The following is an 18,693-nucleotide window of genomic DNA, read 5'->3' as shown; positions in this document are numbered from 1 at the left end:
GCCAAAAAAAAAATCAATATCTATATTTTAAATTGGCAATAAAACTGGAGCAGCTTTTTTTTTTTCAGGCCCGTGTTCAAGTTATTTCAAGTATAATAAAGGCATGGGAAAGTTATGAAAGCAGATCCCCAGCTAACAGCACCTAATGAGTCTCTCCTCAAAAGTCAAGGCATTGAAAGCTCATGTCCTGAATTGGAGATTAAGATTTCTCCCCACTTCCAGAGGCCCAGCTCATTTGTGATGATGTCATAAATTTACCAGATCATGCAAATAGCTTGGATCTGAGAGAGAAGTCCATTGAGAGTTGGTTGGTTGGTTGTGGGGATGGGAAGGAAATAAAGGGCAGTATTTCTTTACGACCATTCCCTGGGCACCAGGAGCTCTCAGTCTCTTACCCAAGTGACCATTCTTCATTTGAGAGCCTAGGCCAGAGGTGTCCAACCTGCAGCCCTGGGGTCACATGCAAGCCCAGGCTATTTGATGAATTATATCCATCTAATTTGCATTTGAGTGAATCAATACTAACCTTGGGAGCCTGTTCCATCATTGGTGGTTAAATCCTAAATCAGGACATCTGCTAGTTTCTAGAATTTAAGGTACAAGCAAATTAACAGGAACGTGGATTTAAACTTGATGATCCATGGCATGCACCCAAGCAACCCACACAGACAAAAACCTTGACTGCCCCTGGTCTATACTGTGAGTGTTGGCAGCCTATTCAACTGTGGAGGGAATCACAGCCTAGCCTAATCTTGTCCACACACATAGGCACTTCCCAGCAGGCGGTCAGTGAATTATAATCAGGAGCAGGAATCTGCCCCCCACTTCTCTAGCCCAGGGGCACAGAGCTAATTGTGCCACCCCAACCGATGAGATCAGCTACTAAAAAGATGTAGAACTTTGAAGCTCAGCTGTGATGCCCCACACAGTCGAGCAGCCTGTTAACATTCAGTGTCCAGGCTCTCATGATGAATTCCTACCTGGGTGGGGGTATCAGGTGTACACACCGGGCGGTGCCATTATACACTGGGGATTGAGAATGCACAACATACCCTCCACAAAGCTAATGGAAAAATTTTCTTGTGTCCACATCAAGAAAATGTCATTCGCTCTGCTTGTGAGAGACATTCTGGTCTCTCCCCCCGCCCCCCCCCCCCTGTTATAGCAGGTCCACTTTAAATGCAGAATCATACTTTTAGCAATTGGCCAATATTACTATCTGCCAGACTTCTTTTAAAGTCATTAGAGAAATATTCCATTGAACACAGTGGAGCTTTCCCATGACCCCTCCTGGGCCAATGCTTTGAACACGGCCAGGCAGACGGAACTGCAGCTGTCCAGTTCCACCCACGTGCAGCCCAGGCTCATTCCCCAGGCAGTCGACAGTGACAGGGCAGATATGATGGGCTCACTGCTCAGGAACAGCGACAGATATCGAGGCAGGAATAAAATCCCTTTGAAAGATACGTCCAAATAAGGTACAAGATCGAATAGTTTCCTTTCAAAATTTGATAATTTAAGCATGGGATGAGAAACTTTGACGTTATAACGTCAAGTAAACAGAATTGTGGAACTTTAGGCACCTCTGTTCTACTAATAGACCATGCAAGAACAACGAACTTGCATTTATACAGCGCCTTTAACATAGTAAAACATCCCGAGGCGCTTCACAGGAGCGTAATCAGACAAAAAAAATTGGCACCGAGCCAAGAGATGTTAGCACTGGTGACCAAAAGCATGGTCAAAGGAGGAGGTTTTAAGGAGTGTCTTAAAGGAGGAGAAAAAAGGTAGAGAGGCAGAGGGACTTAGGGAGGGAATTCCCGAGCTTAAGGCCTAGACGGCTGAAGGCACGGCCACCAAAGGTGGGGCAAAGGGAGTGAGGGATAAGCGAGCACAGGTATGATGGGTGAATGGTATTTGGTGCGAGTTAGTACTATGTAAGAAACCCCAGTGCCCAGCCATCAGTTATATCTCAACTTCCAACGGTTAATCCTCTAAAGGGAAATGAAGCTGCTCGCAAGACACAACCTACCAAGTTCAGCAAATGAGGAGTAAATGATAAATAAGATTTGCATTTATGGAACACCTCATCACATCAAAATGTTTCAAACAATGAGTTGCTTCTGAAATAGTGACTTATGTAGATAAACATGGCAGCCATTTTCTGCACAGCAATGTCCCACAAAAGCCATAAGATGAATGACCAATTGATCTGTTGTTGGTGGCGTTGGTCAAGTGAGGACTCCCTACTCTTCTCCCAGTAGTGCCTTAGGATCTTCCATCCACCTACATCATCAGAACAAGCTGACTGGGCCTCAGATTAGGGAGGGAATGGGAGCATAGTGGTTATATTTTTGGAACCCAGAAGCATGGGTTACCACCATGACAGTTTGAGGATTTGAATTCAGTTCTTAAAAATCTAGAAGTAAAAATCTGACATCAGTAAAAGTGACCATGAAGTGGTCGGACTGTCTTAAAAACCCGACTGGTTCATTAATGTCCTTTAGGGAAGGAATCCTGCCTTCCTTACCCGGTCTGGGCTCTATGTGACTCCAGTCCCACACCAACGTGGTTGACTCTAAACTGCTTTCTGAAGTGGTCTAGCAAGGCACTCAGTTGTATCCATGGGGATGGGCAATAAATGCTGGCTTTGCCAGTGACGCCCAAATCCTGAGAATGAAATTTTAAAAATTGCACCGCTGACAACGTAGCAGTAATGCACTGGTGCGTCACATTTGCAGGCAAATTTTAAGCTGAACATAAACAGTTAAAATGTTCACACTGCACCAAGTAGAACACACGCTAAAGAATGAGCACTCTCACATTTGATTTGAACGCAGTTTTGGAAGCAAGTGAGGCAGCGGGAGAACTCCCCAGCAAAGCAGAGCAGTCCCTTTAAGAAGATGGATGGTGTATTATGGCTTTAAGAGACATTTTCATTTACAAAAGCCCAGCTGTAATTCAGTGGTTTCCAGGCAGCAGCAGATCTATAATTACACTTTAAAACAATTATATAAAAAAAATAATGTGCCACATTATGCATGTCAATCACATCTGTACACTGCTCTTCAGATGCCCTACTTAGCCATATTTGGAGAGATTGAGGGGGGGAGGGGAGGAATTCATTTAAAGTGGTACTGAAGCATAAATTTACATATTCTGCTTTAATCTTGAAAGCAATATTCTTTAATTAGTGATACTAGAACTACAGTGTTACAAATTCCAGCACCAACCAGCCAAATAAAGAGCTCAGTATTGTGAGCATCGCCAAGCATCAACCCCAGTACTGCAGTGTGTTGTGAGGCCACCCCTTCCAAATCTAGCGAGTATAACGGAGAGATATTTTATTGTTTGACCTTCTCGCAGGAACTAAAGGAGGAGATGGGAAGCAATTCGAGTCCAAACCTAGTTGGTTGAGATGCAGTTGTCTGAAATTGGTTTGGTTTTTCTGGTTTAAGCTTGCCTCACTTGGTTGCCCTCTCCCGACTGAGGCAGTTGTAAAAGGTGACAACGTGGGGGGATAAAACAGGCCAGTTCAATGCCCGCTGATTATACCCATCTCCTAGTGGCCATTTACACTGTTGCACCCTAATAGACCTGGAAGTAGATCACCCTTTGACCCAGGAAATGAGGCACAATGTATAAGGGAGGGGAGGGGAGGGGGGGGGGGGGGGGGGGGGGGGGGTGAGTGGAGAAAGGGATTTCAAGGAATTTTATAAAAAGGTGACATTATTTGGTTATTACAGCAGTCACACTCATACTACCAAGAGAAAAATAAAAAGTAAGACAAATAAAGAATACCAATTCTCATTGGTAGGCGACCTACACAACTTGCATTTATATAGCACCATTAACGTAGTAAAACTTCCCAAGGCACATCACAGGAGCATTATCAAACAAAATCGAGGCACATAAGGAGATATTAGGACAGGTGACCAAAAGCTTGGTCAAAGAGGTAGGTTTTAAGGAGGGTCTTAAAAGGAGAGGAGAGAGAAGTAGAGAAGCAGAGAGGTTTAGGGAGGAATTCCAGAGCTTAGGGCCTAGGCAGCTGAAGGCACAGCCGCCAATGGTGGGGTGATTAAAATCGGAGAGGCACAAGAGGTCAGAATTGGAGGAATGCAGAGATCTTGGAGGGTTGTAGGAGGTTACAGAGATAGGGAGGGGTGAGGCCATGGAGGGATTTGAAAACATGGATGAGAATTTTAAAATCGAGGTGTTGCCAGACCAGGAGCCAATGTAGGTCAGCAAGTGATGGGTGAATGGGACTTGGTGCGAGTTAGGATACGGGCAGCAGAGTTTTGGATGAGCTCACGTTTACGGAGGGTGCAAGGTGGGAGGTCGGCCAGGAGAGCAGAGTCAAGCCTGGAGAACTTGGAACTGCACTGAGTCACGGAGCTCTGGCTTTCGACAGGTCAGAAATCGGCCCCTTTTCACGCATGTTCATGACATAACAAGCTGAGCTCATCACGTACCAAACATTCCATCAACTATTCAAAGAGTAAAAAAACTGAGCCTTTGGATATAACGATTCAGCATAAAATAAGGACAAAACTCAACAGTTAAAAATGTGTCCATCGTGCCCAGCAGTGCAATGCAATAGTGTCGCACTGGATCAAGTACAGCTCGTGGAGATTGGTTTTCACAGCTGATGGTTGCTCAGTTAACAAGCTAAAGACCAAAAATACATTTCAGTGTCTGTTTTGTTATCACAGCAACATCGGTAGCCATCTGTGAGCAGCACCATCCCCCACACCAACTGTCATAATTCAGCACCATCCCCCACATAGGGTTGCCAACCCCTCCAGGATTGTCCTGGAGTCTCAAGGAATTAAACATTAATCTCTGGTGTCAGCCGTGGCTCAGTGGGTGGCACTCTCTTGCCTCAGAATCAGAAGGTCATGGGTTTAAGCAGCACTCCAGAGACTTGAACACAAAAATCGAGGTTGACACTCCCAGTGCAGTACTGAGGGAGTGCTGCACTGTCGGAGGTGCCGTCTTTCGGATGAGGCATAAAATCGAGGCCCCGTCTGCCCTCTCAGGTAGACGTAAAAGATCCCATGGCATTATTTCGAAGAAGAGTAGGGGAGTTCTCCCTGGTGTCCTGGCCAATATTTATTCCTCGATCAACACCACTAGAACAGATTATCTGGTCATTATCACATTTCTGTTTGTGGGATCTTGCTGTGCGCAAATTGGCTGTCGCATTTCCTACATTACAACAGTGACTATGTTTCAAAAGTACTTCATTGGCTGTAAAGCACTTTGGGACGTCTGGAGGCCGTGAAAAGCACAAGGCTTTCTTTCTTTTTTCTCCATCAGAGTTGGCGACTCTGCCCCCACACCAACTGTCATAATTCAACACCATCCCCGACACCAATTACCATAGTTCCGTACCGCATGAAACTAGCATAGGCACAAACATCAAAGATGGGGCGAGGGGGATATTTCTCCCCCCCCCCCCACCTCCCATAATTATTTTTGGCATGGATTAAGTCTTTCTTTACCTCTGCGCCAAATTGCAAAATTGCCCCCAATGTTCTCCACCTCCCCACAACTCTTTGTGTCTCTGCTGATTGACATAATTCCTCTCCCATCCCCCAAGTCTCAATCTCAAGTCAAAATCAGTGACCGTGACTACGGTAACACAACCAGAGAGATGCTGCACCACATCTGTATGGAGAGGAAGTGGAAATGAGGTAGTGTCATTACTGAGTTGCTGAACACATCGGCCCACTTTTCTGTACTGAATTTGAAAACCACGTTGCAATAGCTAACTCTGCATGAGCTTCCATTAATAGTCAACGGAGCAGAGCTTGACCAGAGTGGGCTGTCCTAGCAGCCCCTGATATGCATCAGGAGCCCTTTAATTGAAATGAATGTCTCAGCAGGATTCAAAATTGTATATTTGGTGGGGGGAGGGGGACGAAAGCCCACCTACTATAAAATCTAATATTTTATCAATTAGAAATAAAAGATGCACCATCCACACATTGTCCCATCTCCTGCCATTCCTCCTTTGCCCCACTGTCTTCATGAAAAGTTTTTGCCATATTGCCAAACACACAAGACAATCATATTGAAACATGTCATTGTGTCACTTGCGTGTGACATTATTAAGGGAAGTGTTGCACAGCTTTCCAACTCCTGCCTCTCACACAAAGCCCAGTTTCACAAACACGACTATGAAGACGCTGCCTCTTTAAAAAAAACATTTAATGCTAAAGCATCTCACCACTCCCAACTGGGTAAAACAACTATTGAACTTTGTGTGTTGATCATTAAGAGACACTTGTTGAGTAGATGCAATATTTTTCTACAATCGAAGAGGTCTGGTTATAGACTCAGCTATTGTAGTTGTTCCATTATTACAACTCTGATCACTATAGGGATCAATAACCATTGCAACGTAGTCTATCACGTGGGTTGTACATACACAGATAGGAATACATATATGCAAAACTCAAGATAGTTCATATCCATAAACAGCCCAAAGCCTTGGAAAATGGAATGTCATCCTGCTAATAGCAATGTGAATACAGCTTAACAATAAATAATGTAACAGGTACAAGAATAAACTTGCATGAAAGGTTCTCACCTGAAAGATTAACCAGTCTGTCTTTCAGATGCTGACTGATTTGCTCTATACTTGTAACTATGTTTTTACATGAGGATAACAAAGTGATCACCCAACTTCAACCCATGAAATAGTCAGTAATATTTTATGAAATTAACCCGATTTCGGAAAAATGAATCTTTCACGTGGAGGTTCAGTTTAACATCTCATCCACGAGACGGTACCTCTGACAATGCAGCACTCCCTCAGTACTGCACTGAAGTGGCAGCTTAGGTTATATGCTCAGGTCCTAGAGTGGGGATTAAACCCATGAACTGTTGACTCGGAGGCGAGAGTGCTACCTACGTAAGTCATATTAACACAAAAAGGAATAGATTCCAGGAAAAAGCCTCATTAGCCCCAATCCTTGAGTTTTCATTTGATAAATTCCCCTCCACTACAATAAGAAACGTAAAGCATAAACAACAATCAGCCATCTCACCGGGCTAGTCATCCTCACACCACTTCCCACTCAGCTCAATCCCAGAATTCCTGCCTCCAATCACTGCTCCCAGTGCAGCGGGGAATTGTGGGAGTTGACGATGAATGACAAAATGCCATGTTTTTATCAAAGATACCAAGCACCCTAATTTGGGTGTCAGTCGCCAAATGTAGTTTTATTTTATAAATAAACTAGATGCGTGGTATTTTTCAAAAAAATTCTTCATGGATGAAGCCATTTTGCAGGCTGCTACCCTGATGCCGTGCTTTAAGAAAATCCTGTTGCAATGTCTTTTTGTTGTGTAATGATCTAAATAGGATAATGACAAAGTCAGAATGGACATGGAGGATTAGAATTAAGAACATTACCACTGATAGGGTCACAACACTTTCCAGCTCAAACTGCCTGCCTGAAACCTGGCTCAGGGCTAGTCCGATTTCTGCCTATCCAACACTGCATCCCCCTAACAAGTTGTCTTTCATCTGCTGTTGTCAGCTCAGCGACCATCTCACCATTGTTTTCTCTCTGGCCAGCACTTGACCTGCTTAAAACTGGCAAGCAACGTCAAAAATAAAACACTTCAGTCATGGCCAGATTTGTTGTCGATATTTGTCACCAAACGCTTACTGCAACTTTGAATTTTACTTGACATCGGCAAATATATGAAGCCAGAAATCCTACATCAAATCCAGGCAATGGCTGTACAATCAATCAGAGGCCACACGTGACATTGCGAAATGATTCCTCATGAGCACAGATCTTTAAAAACCTCGTCACAGATCTTTGTTCTTTATGGAACTCCAAAGCACCTGTGACGAACAGACCAATTATACAGGGATTGTTCCTTGTGGGTGTTGAGAACTACAAAGAACATGACAGATAACAAAGAGAAGCCTCATTGTTTGAAGTCAAAATACATGGCTACCGATCACAATGGTCTATCTACCTAGATGAATGTGCTCCATCAATGACTTTCCGTACACAGAAGCAGATATTTTGTGTTGGCTAAAGCTATCAACTAAAATTTGACCAATGTTGACTACCACAGACAAATATTCCCCAAAACAGATTCTCTGCTTACTGAATAAACTATCCTCTGGCATCATATGAAATGATAAAAATTATTCAATAGTATTGAGAACCTGGCCACAAGGGACTCTGCGGGCATCTGTCGTCTTCATATGAATTTTGGTCTTGAAGAGCCAGTATAAACTAGGCAATGCATTCTTGAAGACACCTACAGATATCCTGTGTAATGTGCATTTCCAAGTCTGACCATGTCAAATTTTCCTTGAATCTCTGCAAAACCCAAATGGGGCACTTAGCTCAGATTTGCAAAGAAACAATGGCCTTAGTGGAACCATCCCTTGGTCATCCTTGTGTCATGGGTTTATGACCCTGGTGCTATGTCTCAGACACGTAGCTCTGGGGGTCAGTAGCACATGGTCCTGTACTGTGGGGAGAAGAAAGAGCTCAAACGGGAAATGGATATTAGTGTTGGGGAAAAAAATGTATTTAGAGTCAATGTTCAGGCACTGACATGTCAGAAGGACAGAGAAGTTACTTCTGTACTGCTCCAACAACAATGCAGAACCTAACCTCATGCTAAGACCTTTCAATTCTCTAATGCCGAGGTCTACCTGTCCACTACTTGCAAAGTGCAAAACCAGAAGACATGATCGCAGCTGGAGTCCCGATCTTTGTCTCGCTAATCATAAGTATTCACCTCAAACTTCAATAGCTAACTTCTCTGCTTCATAAGAGAAGAGGAAAAATACAAGACTTTTTAAAGAAAAAAAACACTTTTAAGTCCAGGTTTATAATTTAGAAATTTCTAGACTGTCTGGTCCAAAGCCAAGGCCAGCAGTAGCTATTAGTTTAGTGCCAAGTTAAAGGTATTTTTATGTTGAGACCTCAAGCAAGCTGTGAACTGGGTTGACACTAACCAGCTCATCTTGTGTTGGATGTTTGAATCATCTCAGCAAGGGCTGGAACAAACCAAGGTCACATGTTGCAACTCACTACTCTACCCGTCAATCACAGTTTATTATGCAAGAACTAAAAACAAGGATAATTCATACGAATGTACAAACAATGACGGACAGGAAAAGACCCTCTGGTCCATCCAGCTTATCCCACACAATTGTGATATCCTGTGTATCACAATAAATACACTCTTCACCCCACCTAAAACCATGTGATCTCCTGGTAGATGCAAAAAAACTGATAAAAATCCAGGCCAATTTGGAGGGGAAAAATCTGGGAAATTCCTCTCCGACCCCCCACCCCCCAATAGATGATCAGAATTAGACCAGGAGACTATTAGTTTGATTTTTAAATTCAATACATGTCTGATACCAGTATCAAAGAGCTCTGAGATCAGGTCTACGGTATTCAAGAATACAGAAACAAGAAAAGGTAATTCTCGTGAATGGTTCTGAGAAGTCTTGATCTATTTCCTGGTGGACAAGGGGCCTTAACACAAAACTGCCCCAAATTCAGCAGTCTCATTCAGAGAGACCCCAGAATTGGCTGGTGTGGTGAATGGAAAAATGGCACACCTATTCTATACAGTATGCTTTGCGATAGATGCTGTGGCACATTGCTGATGGAGTAAAGCAGGCTTTACTCTGAATCTAACTGCACTATCCCAAGCACTGGCACCCCTTACCTTGGTGAGTACAACATTCATCATCAATTTTTTTTAAAGAAAATTGATTCAGCCTTTTCACTTCATTCATTCCGGTTCATCTCCAAAGTCAGTAAAGATAATATTTATCTACATGCCTAGTCACCAAGCTTGTATCCCTCTGCATCTTGTTGAGTTGAAGATGATTTTTTTTGAATGGATCCACATTCACTGCACTGGTTGGCAAGACTGTTTCACATTAAGTAAACCTGAGAAGGAGTTACTCAAGTTCTGTTCAAATCAACAGTTCAGTTTCTTTACCTTGTGATGACACCCAGCATGAAAAGAACTCCATGTCCTTCCTGTGGACTCCCTTTAGGACTTTTAAACAAAATCCCTGGACTTAGCTCCTTCATCTCTCTTCATAGCTCAATGATTTTGTATGGCCTCATCAGTGTTTTAGAGTGTCCATATTAGTTCCTATATAGGATATACATGTACTTATCTACTCTGATTTTCCATTAGCTGTGCCAACTGCTGGCATACAATACAATAGTTTCAATATTTGGGAAACACACCCAAAATAGCTTTAATAATACCCGCCTTATGCATTCTTACATTTCTCGATATTAAATGACACTCTCCATTCATCCACCCAGTCGTTTAGTGCCTCTGGATTTCTCACAAACAATATCATGACGTCATTTTCTTCAAATGCTCTACTTTCTCACAACACTTACTGTCATTCACAAACATTCCAACTGCAATAACCCCACCAATCCCGATCTCATGATTACGTACAACAGGGGTCTCGGAATGAATCCCCATGGGACTCTACCAATCACAGCCACCCAATTAGAAACTTGATCAATAATAATAACTACCCTCTGTTTCCCATTATCTATCCAATTAAAAATCCAATTTACAACTTTATCTTGGGTCCCATGAGCTTTCACTTCAGCCATAAGTCATTGCACTATGGACTTGTATTTCAGACTCCTTCCATTAGTACCAGTATAGTGTACATATGAACATAGTTCTTTATTGGTAGGGAGTGACAACTGGACAGACAAGTGAATTATAAATATTTATTAGTTCTCTTACCAACGCACTGTGTTCACTTATTTTGGTTTGCCCAAAGTGCACTGAGAATTTGGGTGCTAATTTGGAACATAGGAGCAGGAGGAGGCCATTCAGCCCCTCGAGCCTGTTCCACCATTCAATTAGATCATAGCTTAACTCCATCTACCCACCTTGGTTCCATAACCCTTAATACCACTACCTAACAAAAAAAAAAATCTATCAATCTCAGTTTTGACCTTTTCAATTGACCCCCCTGCCTCAACAGCTTTTTGGGGGAAGAGTTACAGATTTCCACTCCCCTTTGCATGAAGAAATGCTTCCTGACATCACAGCTCTAATTCTAAAGTTATGCCCCCTTGTTCTGAACTCCCCCACCAGAGGAAATAGGGTAGATAGAGAGAAACTATCAACTCCTTACATGAATAATAGTTCATAAACCTACTTTTTAATTACATTATTGTCAGTACTGACTGTGGACAATGTAATGGCTGTATTCCTAGCATAGAAACTGAGCACTCATGGTCAGACCCCTTAGACATTATTCTTAGTGTATTTATACACCTCATGGAGGGGGATCTACAATACGGCTCGAGATTCTGGTTGCTGTGGAAACTGCTCTGTTTATATTGTGGGATGAATTCCATAGCAGCTGGAACAAAAAGACAATTATGAATGCACAGTTGTTAAAAGGTTGCCAATTTGAAACTGCTTCTGGACAGTACACCAGGAATGGTCCACACAGACCAATGAGCAAGAAAAGATGCACCACTGGCCTGTACAGTTGGGCTGAGCCGTTCAGCTTGCCTGCAACCAGTAAAGATGGTTGTTTCCACCTCTTGCAGCAATGTTTAGATCGCCACTAGGGGCACTGCTGCCTCTGCATCATGCACCCACATTCTCAACACATCTTGGCATCTAAGGGCAAACCTAAATGAACGAACACAGATCTTTAGTAAGAGAAATAATAATCCTTCACAATATTGACAGTATTCATTTGTCTCTCTAACTGTTGAAAATAATTACCATTCTTGGATTAATTTTCCCTCCGAGGACCTCTTCAGGTGGATTGCACTCATTTATCTTAAAATGCTGCAACTGAAATCAGGGCTGACAACAGCCGGAGTAAAGTAAATGCAGCGCTGGTGGGTGGGCCGAGTGAAAGACATAAAGACTTGAATACCGAGACGTACCAACTTAGATGGCCTAATTAAATGAGAAGAGGCCTCCAACCAGATGAACAAGAAACTACTGAAAATAATTTGCAACAGAGAAGGAACTGAGTAAGCAAACCCATCATCTCCAAGCTGAACCAGGAACCCATACTCCAGCAAATCAATTTCAAGATCCTGGTCACCTTCTTCAGATCCTGTAAGGCCCAAGTTCCATCCCCAACCATTTGTCCCAACTCGCACCCTCTTGCTCGTTTGCCAACCACCCCCCCACCCCCCCACCTCCATTCTTACCAACAAATGGGCGTCATTCAGCCACTACGCCCCAGCGTTGCGGAATTGCCTTCCAAAATCCCTTGACTTGCTATCTCTGGCCCTGCCTTCAAAAGCCTTTCTTGTCAACTGCGCTTTTGGTCTCCCCCCACCCCTTACCAAGATAATGTCCTTGTTGTTAAGCACTAAGGCATCTGTGTTACATGAGGAACACGATACAAATGCAAGTAAGGAGCAAGTGCATCCAAGCTTTGAGCCTTCATGGGCTATTTAGGTGCATGCCATGGAGCCTCAGGGGCCACATAGTTTAAGTACATGATCCTGTTAATTTGCATGTATGTCAGGTTGTTCATACTAACAGATCTTGATATTTTGATTTACAATTTCTCCTCAATGAGGCAACAGCACTAAAACCAGCCCTTTACAAACCACCAAGCCAACAAAATTCATATAGGACAAACCAGCAGATAATATTTGCACAATAAGGGTACAGTAGTGTAGTGATTATGTTACTGGACTAGTAATCCAAAGGTCTGGATAATCCAGCAAATCCCACCATGGCAGTTTGAGAATTTAAACTTCATTTAAATAAAAAGCTGGTATCAGTCAGTGTGACCATGAAGCTGTCAGATTGTCACAACAACCTAACTATTTCAAAGAAGAGCAGCAGAGTTCTCTCTGGTGTCCTGGCCAATATTTATCCCTCAACCAACATCATTAAAACAGATTTGGTCATTATCACATTGCTGTTTGTGGGATCTTGCTGTGTGCAAATTGGCTGCCGCATTTCCTACATTACAACAGTGACTGCACTTCAGAAGAACTTTGGGATGTCCTGAGATTGTGAAAGGTGATCTTTAAATGCAAGTTCTTTCTTTCTTCCTTCATGTCCCTTAGGTGAAGGAATCTTACCGTCCTTCCCCAGTCTGGCCCATACGTGACCCCAGTCCCGCACCAACAAGATCGATTCTTAAGTGGCTTAGCAAGCCACTCAATTGCATCAAACCGCTACGAGCACTGTCACCACACAGGCTGCAGCTCAGGGGAACGAGGGATGGGTAATATGCCAACCTTGCCAGCAATGCCCATAGGAATTTTTTTTTTAAATCTGATTTTCCTGGGCTTCATGTCTGTAGTGTGGATACTCCTATGTTAGAAGAATATTCATCAATGGGTTTCACATCCCCTTTATGACGACGTGTATATGCCTCAGTACTATTCGAGCAGTCACACAAAGCATGGAAATTAGCCCAATGAGATTTCAGTTGTAATTTTTTTTTTACGCTAGATTCCACTGCCCCCTCCCCAGACTCTTACACAGACCCTTCTGGTGTATTTCTCCTTTGATCTCAAGCTATATATTTACCGTTATGTTGTGTGCAGAAACAAAACTAAAACCTATGTTTCTTAGCAAAGAAACAAATTCTGATTCCTGCAGAGTTCATATTAATATGGTTTCAATCGATATGCTGTATGGATGGAAACACACATTAAAAGATTTTTGGGGGGATTTCCACCCCCTGTTTAAATTAGATGACTAAATTGTTTAATATCATACTGGTCTGTGGCCCTGCTTCTAAACAGTAAGACAGGATAGAAAGACAATGGGAAAATCCTCCGCTCTATTATCTAATAAAAAGGGATTCCCCAGATGCACAAGCAGCCCCTACATCATGCTCGCTGCGTCATCCCCAGGGTTTGTGTGTCGGAAAAATAAAGTGTGGCAAAACATTTAATTTTTTTTAAAAATTTGGGGGGGGATTTATTAGTATACAATTAACTATTCTGACCCCCATCCTCCCATTACAAATCAGGTAAGGCTGCAAATGCTGATATGCATAAATTCCATTCTGCACCTTCTTGTGATTATGCCTGTTTATCTGCAGTTCATAAACAAAAGATCTTATAACTCCGAAGACACTGATTATGCATCGTTCAGTGCAGGGAGTGTAACCAATTCCCCACAATTTTATACACTTCTCAGTAGTACATATAATTGTTACAATCATTTTTTTCATATTTAAAGCATTTAGGACTGTTTATTAGGTTTACAGTATAACAGAATTTACACTGGTTAGATTCCAGTAGTTGAACACTAAGTGGAAATAGAGATGACCACTGTAAAATAAGGCACTTAATAGAGATTAATGTCTATTAGCTTAAAAAATATGTACTTCTGTACACCTGGTATGATCATCTCCCTAACTTGAATTATTTCGAATTGTCTCTATTTTGCACTGAATCTCCATCAAGTCAATACTAAAAATTTCTGTGTGAAACATAACAGGAATCCTGCAGTGGGTTTGGGATAGAAACCGATGGTAATAACTTAATTCATACATTGAACAGTGGATACAGGAACAAACTGATGGAAATTTGTTTACAATTAGGAATTTTCCCGTTTCACATCTGACTGTATAACTCGCCCCTAAGCAAATCTTCACGATTTCCACTGGGGTTTTCTGCTGTAGTCACTTCTGTTAAAAATCAATTATTTTTCTATCGATCCCGAACTATCGCCGGAGAAAGGATTGCGCTGTGTATTTCGATAATAATTTACGGGTGTATTTTGATAGCTCACACGAGATGCACCTAACTCGGCCCTCGGTAATCCAACTTAACACGTGCGGGGACATATGTGCAATACTGGGCTGTATGCAGAGTGTATGTGAGAGAGACTGAGACAGAGTGAGCTACACCGTATAATGTAGAGTGTGTGAGAGAGACAGTGATACAGAGAAAGTGTTTGTGACTTGACCATAGAATAAAGGCAAATATTTCAGGCATTTTCACTTACTTGCAGAGATTAATTTCTCTATTTTAAATGCAACTGAAGGTTTTTTTTTTAAAAAGGGGGGGTGGATAAGTTTTTTAAAGCAATTTGGCTGTGGAAGATGCGGAGATAAGGATTGTAGTGATAGTGATCAGTGACAGACTTAATCTGAATCCGAACCAACTGCACTACTTTAGCAAACGGGGTTAGCTGTGATCGATAAGTAAATCACCTTTCCATCGCCCCCTTCCATCATCGGTACTGTTCCATCTACTCCCAATTTTACACGGCAATTAAAAAAAAAATCTAAAAATTTTTACATATTTAGAAACAAGCCGAAAACATTATTCCAATTTAACCATCGCTCCCTGCACAATAAACGCTTGCATTGTTGTGTCTTAAAATCGGTTCAAACACACTCCAGACTCTCTAGAAACACAGAGAGCGTATTTAATATTTTCATTTAAATGCACGTTACACAGATTCATAATTCAGAGACAATTATTCTTGGATTTCCCCCCCCCACCAAAGACTGCACAAACATTATTTAACCCTTTCAGACAAGACTCCTTGTATAACCGGGGGCTCCCGGTGTAACCAGCAACGGGAGAATCACCCAGGGACCGTACCAGGGCTCTGCCTGAAACAAACGGCGCTGCATTGGAGTGTGACTCCCAGAAATGACTGAACGGTGAGACTCGACTGTTTAAAAAGGAGTGCTGAAAGTGTTAACATCACTGGAACAAACTCCATACCTCCCGTGAATGAGCAAATCTACTTTAAGCTACTGTTAAGATGCCATTAATCAATGTGATAAAAACAGTGCAACACAGCATGCAATAAATACATAAATGTATCAGTAATACAGGGACTTGTCCCTATAGTCTCACTTTTCCACCCTAATTCTCCCCCCAAATCAGTACACCCCGGGACCCGGCTTACAGGTCTGCCCGGCTCAGGCGCATCACAGCCGGGAAGAGACAGGGGGCGAGGGGTTTTGGGGGTACGTCTGATCAGGGCCCGGAAGGCAGTGGGCACTCAGCACCTGCACCAAGCTCGTCATCCTTAACACTTTTCCAGGGTGCAAAAAAAAGGGGACTGTAAAATAACACGAGAAGGCGATTTTTAAAAAAAAATGTTTAAAACATGAATTCGAATCAATCTTAATGCACATGAATGAAATAAAAACGACACAATATTTTTACAAATTGAGACCAGCACTCAATGCAAACCCCGTGATGATAGAATTAAAAAGCGGGTTCTCCCCCAGCTGCAATACTCCGACCGATGCTCAGATACATCTGCATCTTTTTTGCAAGTAAAATCTGTAATCTTAATACAGTCGCTACGTTACATGTACTGTGACCACTTTTTTTTCAAATCGATACAATCACTAATGTTAAAAGTAGAGGCGGTGTATGGTTTAATACTTGTGTCTGATTAAAATTATGACATTTAAGTGAAACATGCCTTGAATTTGGAGGTACAATAGGCTGCATATTCAAAACTCATTTTAAAAATAAACCATATCCCCCCCCCCTCTCTAGAATATCTTATCTAGATGCTCACTGGCATAAAAAGAACAATTGGTTTAAAGAGTACAAGTAACAGGATGGATCATATTTTTTTTTCAAATCTCACACCCTCCACTGAAACAGCAAATTACACATTGTATTTTTTTAATTATTATTTAATCCATTCGAAAAGATATTGGACATACCTCGAGTTAAAGAGTACAGCAGGATTAGAGTGATCAGCCACATGCCATAAACAGCACCTATTTCCCTGTGTGTGTGTGTCTTATATCTCAGTGCAGTGGAGCTCTGATCCCTCGCTTTGGTTGCCGGAGTCTGCGAGGTGGAGGTAACTGGCGGTCCCCCCAACGCCAGCCTACCCGGGACATGTCATCACTGGCAAGGTGGGATAGAGTCACCTCGCCCCGCCCAGCTACAGAAATCTGGAGATAATACACACAGTCACAGCTCGGACTGAGCACCGTGTGACAAACCCAGATCGTCCGATTATATTTTTTTTTGGTCGTTGTTGTCCTTTAAATTCTTACAAACGACATACGTGGATTAGCGCCGAAAGGGAGCCGAACCTCGTGAGAATTGGGGTAGGAAAAAAGCTGATAGTTAGTAAAAAAATACATTCACACAAGCATCGCCTTCATTGCACAACGAGGGGCTGAAACCTATTAGAATTTTAACACACTGTTTTCAATTAAAGCGATTTCTTATCAACCCACACTGTCAGATTTCAAAGTCAACAAGATGCTAATATTGGATTTAAAATAGTCATTAATAGAACGATATCTATTTAAGAATTCATTCATCGGCAAAGGTCACGATGCAAAATTGGACACCCATTAAGTGGAAATAAGTCGTTAACAGCTCGGGATGGAGTCACAGATCATTAGCCGAAAGGGGGCAATGGTATTTTTTCCCCCCACAGAGAGACACGTGTATTTTAAATGGTCCAAACGCGCAGTAAATAGAAAGATCACAACAGCCGCTGATCATTCGCCAGTAACAGGTGCAAAATAAACATTTGACAAAAGAAGTGAACACGTGAAACATTTGGCGTTAATTTCCCCCCCCCCCGTTAAACGTCAACTGCTCGCCGCAAAAATAAGCGGAATTTAACCGTTCCCTTCAGCGCCGGGCAGGATCCAGTTGTGAACCGTCTCTAAAACCTCCCAGAAAAATTCTAGTGTCCAATATTTTGATGTATTTTCCCACGTTATTTAAAAATTAATATAAGAGTTATATTTATGTTTTTAAGAGATACTACATTTCAGCGGTCCATAATAATATTGGAGCTGATAGTACACTAGTTGTGGACTTGTCTTGACCCGATGCCCAGTATGAAGTGAGAAAGTTTCAAACCTTTTAAAAAAGTTTCTCACCCATGGCCTCGTGTGTCTGGGCTCCCTCTACTGGCCAGATATTTAATGGTTCAATTCAATCGCACGGGAAACACACTGGGAAGTGATTTGTACATAGAGCATCTGTGTTTTCAAATGGTATTTTATTGCACCTAGAATTATAGAATGATATAGTACAGAAGGAGGCCATTCGGCCCATCGTGCCTGTGCTGGCTCTTTGAAAGGGCTATCCAATTAGTCCCATTCCCCTACTCTTTCCCCATAGCTCTGTAAATTATTTTTCTTCAAGTATTTATCTAATTCCCTTTTGAAAGTTACTATTGAATCTGCTTCCACCGCCCTTTCAGGCAGCGCATTCCAGATCATCACAACTTGCTGAGTTAAAAAAAAAAATCTCATCTCCCTTCAAGAAATGAATTACGAACCGTTTTTAATCCAAGTGTTCGACTTTGCATGAGGGAAGGACTGAAATTAAATTACTATTTAATTTAAACCGAATTCCAGATATTTAGAGTTAAACAGGAGAGAAATAGATGAAAAAAGACGGAATGCAATAAAAATCCGTGCAAAAAAAAAATACACCGAAAAAAAGAGAAACCATTTATTTAAATACATCAACCGGATTCTTTCCGAATGAGCTTACAACAACCAGAGGTTTAAGTCAATAGTGGATACTTTTTTATACATATATTCTTCTTGGAGCGTGTTAAGACCATCCCATGATTACTGAACCCGGTAGTTGGTACTTTTGAGCACACGATTTGACACTGAAACCTGTAAATGAGTAACTCGGCACAACGACTCCATTCATTTTTCTGCCAAGA

General features: G+C 42.1%; 1 protein-coding gene across 1 annotated transcript in view; it reads right to left on the bottom strand.

Moving 5' to 3' along the window:
• Positions 1-16,817, bottom strand: part of dscaml1 (Down syndrome cell adhesion molecule like 1) — a 412,483-nt gene extending 395,666 nt beyond the window's left edge. The window contains exon 1 of the mRNA XM_067970940.1: positions 16,703-16,817. Within this exon, the coding sequence (XP_067827041.1) occupies positions 16,703-16,745 (43 nt within the window). The 5' untranslated portion in view covers positions 16,746-16,817. The remainder of the gene's footprint in view (positions 1-16,702) is intronic.
• Between the last annotated feature and the right edge of the window lie 1,876 nt (positions 16,818-18,693).

The sequence above is a fragment of the Heptranchias perlo genome, chromosome 33 (genome assembly GCF_035084215.1).
Source record: "Heptranchias perlo isolate sHepPer1 chromosome 33, sHepPer1.hap1, whole genome shotgun sequence".
NCBI lineage: Eukaryota > Metazoa > Chordata > Chondrichthyes > Hexanchiformes > Hexanchidae > Heptranchias > Heptranchias perlo.
This window is presented reverse-complemented; position numbering and strand designations above follow the sequence as displayed.